This window comes from Chelonoidis abingdonii, chromosome 3, assembly GCF_003597395.2.
Source record: "Chelonoidis abingdonii isolate Lonesome George chromosome 3, CheloAbing_2.0, whole genome shotgun sequence".
Classification (NCBI taxonomy): domain Eukaryota; kingdom Metazoa; phylum Chordata; order Testudines; family Testudinidae; genus Chelonoidis; species Chelonoidis abingdonii.
This window is the reverse complement of record NC_133771.1, coordinates 127,573,475-127,579,474: the sequence shown is the minus strand read 5'-3', so window position 1 is coordinate 127,579,474 and position 6,000 is coordinate 127,573,475. Positions and strand designations below refer to the sequence as shown.

Sequence of the window (6,000 nt, the reverse complement as noted above, 5' to 3'; positions counted from 1 at the left end):
GTTGCCACAGGATTCTTTGCTGCTTTTGCAGATCCAGACTAACACGGCTATCCCTCTGATACTAAAGAGTTTAATATCTGAACTTGTTTCAAACAGAAGTGTATGGTAAACTTGAAGAAAATTGTTTCTTAATTAATTACTTGTGCTTATAACTAATTGGTGGATTTCAGGGGAAAGAGCAGTTTTAAAATAACTCAAACTGTGTATTTGGAATTACTTTTCAAAATATCATATATAGGTATGCATATGTATATGGGAAAACTTGATTTATGGTTTGTTTTTGTTAATAATACCTGAGAAAAAATAGTTTGAAATTTAGATTTAAGGAATAAAGTAATTGTTGAGAATATTTATATTTCTGACTTTAGAGTTAGTGTTGGCAGTGGTCTTTGAGAAGTGTAAAAAGCATCTCTTTTGAGATCTGTTTGGACAATAGCTGTTTCTTAAGAATAGTAGGATAAAGCAAGATCGACACTTTGCCAGAATAATTGGATTACTGTGGATTACATTTGTTGAATTTAATTATCAGGTTTTGATAAACTTTTCAGATTTCCAAGTTACATTTAATACATACAGTTCTTATTATTAACTGTCATATAACTTTCTTTATTTCACTTTTGAAAGCTTTATTTTGTTTTCTCTTTTAATTTTGTTTTAATTAATAGCAATTGTAAACACAGAAAAAAGTCTTGAGCCAACTTTCTTAGTCTAGACAACGTGGCTTCCAAACAAATTTGGAAGTCTAGAATGATTAACTAAAATGATATAACTGTAGTGTTTATCCCTATGTATCATGCACAGTGGTTTGCCTGGAAAAAATAACATGACAGTGCTCTGCAATTTTTTTTGTCAGTTTTCCAACATGTAGCAGCAAGAAGTGGGAGGATAGCGTTTACTTCATTTATCCCTCACACACACTAATTCAAGCATTTTTATGAACTGTTATTTTAACTGTTATTATAGTTAGTAAAATAAGAGGTCACTTGTGCTTTTTTAAATATTAATATTATAAACTTTTTTCATCCTTTTCTGTAAAAATGCATTTTATAGATTGAATTTTCGTAGCATCTGACTTAATAACACTTCTCTCTGTACATTCACCAACAGAATTATTCAGAGTTGTTGGCTCTGGGTCACCATTTCTTTGTTAAATGTTTAGAATTTGTAAGCATTGTGAACCTGTTGCCAGTGCAAGTAACCCTAATTCTTGCAATTTATGCTTGTCACTTTTCTTTGCATTCTGTTAATGCTTATTGAAATTCCACATGAAATGGATTGGAAATGGCTAAACAAATACCAAATTGGAGATAGAGTGAATTTTTTCTTTATGTGTCAATCATATTTGGGGATTTTGTTTTTGTTTTTCAGAACAGTGACTTGGCCCAGCAGAGTATAGTTCATATTGTTCAGAGTCCCCTAGACAGTGGTCAGGAAAGGACTGACGTTGAAACTGCCAACGCTGGAGGTATTCTAGGAGGCATGGAAAAAGAGCCTGAAAGTCTAACCCGTTTAGACCTTAGTGCCAGCGTCCTCCCATCTTATTCTGCAGGGCTGGCTGTTATTCTGGATACTACAGACAACAGCAGTTCCACACCGTCTGATAAACCAGGTAACTCACTGAGACTGTAAATTCAAAACTTAGCACTGACGTTTCAGACTTATCCTTCATGCAATGGCATAGCTACAGTTTCTTTTAGTCTTTTAAACAAACAATACAATGTCAATAATCTACAGTGAATATGTAGCTGAACTTTTGATATGTGTTCTAGTAAAGTATGTCGTACCTATGCTTGGAGGATGAACTGAAAGGTTTGCTCTTCCTTTTCTTAACTTTTATGATGCTATTTAGTATTATGGATGAATAAAAGAAGCAACCACCATCTGTTCTTGTAACTGAAGCTGAAACCAGTTTCCATGACTAGAATATTAGACAGCTCATGCATTGAAATATTAATTTAATTTAATTTACAAGTTTTATGGCCATTTTATGTTCACAAATTTTATTAAAATACTTCTGTGAAAGTTTTGTAAAGACATGAAAAACACAAATTAACATATAAAGATAGATGACTTATGGTATGGATTTAAAAAGTTCTTATTCACAAAATTACAGTTTACAATATCCATGCTTCATTCTTGGCATCTATATCTGGCACGAATGAAGTAACATAAAAATTGGCAAAATTATCAAGAGCCAATGTATGAATAATTAAACTGAATTTTGAAAGAGATTCCCAAGCCTCAGTTTTTCTTAGAAGGATCCCTAAAATAGTATTTCAATCTTCTAAGAGGAAACATCCTTACTATAATTCCCCATTATGCATCTCCTAAATTAGTAGCAATCTCTCTGTGGAACACTGCAGTACTGAGGTGACTTTTTTTTGCTAGTTCATTGAAGAAGCCATTTAAAAGATCAATATACAAACACCTTTTTGTAGACGCAGAAGAGTCCCATTCTAGAATTAAGGCAAACAGAAAACTCTGAGATTAACCTGACCAAAAAAATCATCTTTACAATATATGGATTACCAAAACTGTTAAAATAACATGTCGTAAGTAAATCACGCAGAAAATGTACAACTCATGGGTGGGTCACAGAAGTGTTCCACAGCTGACTTCATCAACCTCTCACCGCCAACTAATGATGAATGAGTGCAGTTTAGGAACAAACTAGTGCCTAGCTTAATGATGCACGTCTCACATTCTGAATGAGTAATGAGACAAGAGGGGTGCATGCTAATTTAAATCTGATCAGTTGGGGCAGATATGATGAGATTGGGCTTGTTGTCTGAAGCACTGTGATGTGAACTGCTGGATTCTTCTTTTTATTTATTTTTTGTCCCTGCATAAATATTTACATGAACTTAATAGCTTTGCCTGACATTGCAGGGCAATTTACACTTTTAAGGCTTCTTGTGGCACATCTTCATATTTTCATCTTGTGTCTCTTTCACACTCACGGTCTCCGTGAAGCTTCTGACAAAACGAAGTATGCTCATTTGTCATAGCAAGGATCCCCAATGGCAGGATGATAATGTAAATGAATGTAGATTGCCCATGTCAATGGACTAGGTTTATCTGGGATGCAGCTAAATAGTTTCTTTATTTTATGAACAAAATAAAGAGAGAGTTTTACTGAGACTATGTATACGTTTAAAACACTACAGCAGCACAGCTGTAGCGTTTCAGCATAGACACTTGCTGAAGCAATGGGAGGAGTTCTCCTGTTGCTGTAGATAATCCATCTTCCTTAGAGGCAGTAAGTAGGTCAACGGAAGAATTTTTCCATCAACCTAGTGCTATCTGTACTGGAGATTATGTCGGTTTAAATACATCGCTCAGAGGGTGTGGATTTTTTCACTCTCCTGAGTCGCATACCTGGATCAGTGTAGATTAGCTCTGAGTGATACTTCTGCCTGGCTAGTTGTTAATGACGGGTACTTTGTGGTGGTCTTTTCTACTCAGTTTGCTATGAGTCTCAGTTTGCTACTCAGTTTGCTATGAGTCTCACTATTATTAAAGAGGTTAAAAAAATTCTGTTTCTAATCGATTAGTGGCTGCACACTCACCTGCATTGTTGAGGGTTGAAACATCTGATTCCTGTTTACGGCTTTCTGCCTTTTTCTTTAAGTGAATATAATGCTGGTGAAATGTATCAGACTGATAGTAGTAGACGGTGAACTCCTCCATTCCCTCTCCCCTCGCACCGAAAGAAATATGTCATATGCATCTGCAATGAGAGCTTCTAGTTACCTCCTCAATAGTTTGCCTCACTCACTCCTGTGGGTGAGAAAGCAGTTTAGTCCCAAAAACTATTTAGTCAATTGTTTTTCTACTGAGGCTGCTCAAAAGGTTGTCAGTTCTGATGGTGATTTTTGCACCTTAGAAACATCCCCTTGGAACCATACAGTGCACATAAATACAGTAGGTCACAAAGCAGTGGGTGAATGACAGATTTAAGTCTGTGACTTAGAGGTGAAGGTCTCCTTTAATTCTTTATTACCATCTACTCTAATATGCTGAGTAATTCTTTCATAACAGTACAAGTAGTCTACAACATGCTCCAGCTTATTCCAAAGCCTTACATACTTCTTTCTGTTACTGCGGGATGATTTTGTTTTCTTTTAGCACAAAAACCTTGGTTTCTGACAAGAAAGGTCTGTTGAAATCTCTTATCTTCAGAAAGGTTCTCTCAGAAAGATGTTCTTAAGGTATTTAGTAGTCAAAGTACAGAATGTCATCAATCAGTCAGAGGGGAGGAAAAATTCACTGTATATTCCATTCTATTCTATTTTATTCTATTATATTTATTAGTCACCTTAAATGACTGTTTCTTGGAGCAGCTAGTCCTGGAACCCACAAGAAGAAAAGCAGTTGTTGATTTAGTCCTAAGTGGAACACCGGATCTGGTCCAATAGGTGAACATAGCTGCACTGCTTGGTAATAGTGTCCATAATATAATTACATTTAACATCTTTCTAGCAGGGAAAACACCACAGCAGCCCAACACAGTATCATTTAATTTCAGAAAGGGGGATTACATAAAAATGAGGAAGTTAGTTAAACAGAAATTAAAAGGTACAGTGCCAAAAGTGAAATCCCTGCAAGCTGCAATGGAATTTTTTTAAGACACCATAATAGAGGCTCAACTTAAATGTGTACCCCAAATTAAAAAAAACATAGTAAGAGAAACAGAAAAGTGCAACCATAGCTAATCAACAAAGTAACAGAAGCAGTGAGAGACAAAAAAGCATCCTTTGAAAAAGGAAGTTAAATCCTAGTGAGGAAAATAGAAAGGAGCATAAACTCTGACAAGTGAAATGTAAAAATATAATTAGGAAGGCCAAAAAAGAGTTTAACGAACAGCTAGTCAAAGACTCTAAAAGCAGTAGCAACAATTGCTTGAAATACATCAGAAGCAGGAAGCCTGCTAAACAACTAGTGGGGCAACTGGATGATTGAGATGCTAAAGGAGCACTCAAGGATGATAAAGGCATTGCGGAGAAACTAAATGAATTCTTTGCATCAGTCTTCACAGCTGAGGATGTGAGGGACATTCCCAAATCTGAGCCATTCTTTTTAGGCGATAAATTTGAGGAACTGTCCCAGATTGAGGTGTCATTAGGGGAGGTTTTGAAACAAATTGATAAATTAAACAGTAATAAGTTACCAGGACCAGATGATATTCACACAAGAGTTCTGAAGGAACTCAAATGTGAAATTGCAGAACTACTAACTGTGATTTGTAACCTATCATTTAAATCACCTTCTGTACCAAATGACTGGAGGATTGTTAATGTGATGCCAATTTTTAAAAAGGCTCCAGAGGTGATCCCGAAAATTACAGGCCAATAAGCCTGACTTCAGTACTGGGCAAACTAGTTGAAACTATAATAAAGAAGAAAATTGTTAGATACATAGATAAACATAATTTGTTGGGGAAGAGTCAACTTGGTTTTGGTAAAGGAAAAATCATGCCTCACTAGTCTACTAGAATTCTTTGAGGGGGTCTGTTAGGATATAGATATTCAGACCTGTCTGCAAAGGCCTATACTTTAAGAATTTAGATGTATTCTTATCACTTAGCTAGTTATAGAGGTATAAAATAAAGAATCACAAGCACTGTCTGTGTAATGGTCTTCTTTTATTGTAACAGTCTGAGGCCTGGTTCTTCGGCTAAGCAGCAGAGGCAGCAATAAGCTGGGAAATGTATGGTCACATCCACACATTCCAAACTAGTCACATTGAAATAAGGTGCTATAGGGCTATTAGGAATACAATCCTGTTCTGATATTCTTTTCACCTCCAGAGAAAGGGAAGAGCATAGAAGATGTAAAAGGAAACTTAGTTTGACAGCATCCTGTCTGACAAGAACTCACTTATCAATAGACACAGCTGGAAAACCCTTATGTCTGTATAGATGTAGTTGTGAAATCCTCACTTCCGTATTGTTTTGTATATTTATTTGCATGGTCTCTGTCTGGTTCTGTAATTGTTTTT

General features: G+C 35.7%; 1 protein-coding gene across 3 annotated transcripts in view; it reads left to right on the top strand.

Annotated features, from left to right (window-relative positions):
- The window catches only part of PRKN (parkin RBR E3 ubiquitin protein ligase), a 1,220,657-nt gene that overhangs the window by 413,696 nt on the left and 800,961 nt on the right, over positions 1-6,000 (top strand). For all 3 annotated transcript variants that reach the window (XM_075064091.1, XM_075064090.1, XM_075064093.1), the window contains exon 3: positions 1,369-1,609. In XM_075064091.1, the coding sequence (XP_074920192.1) occupies positions 1,369-1,609 (241 nt within the window). The remainder of the gene's footprint in view (positions 1-1,368; positions 1,610-6,000) is intronic.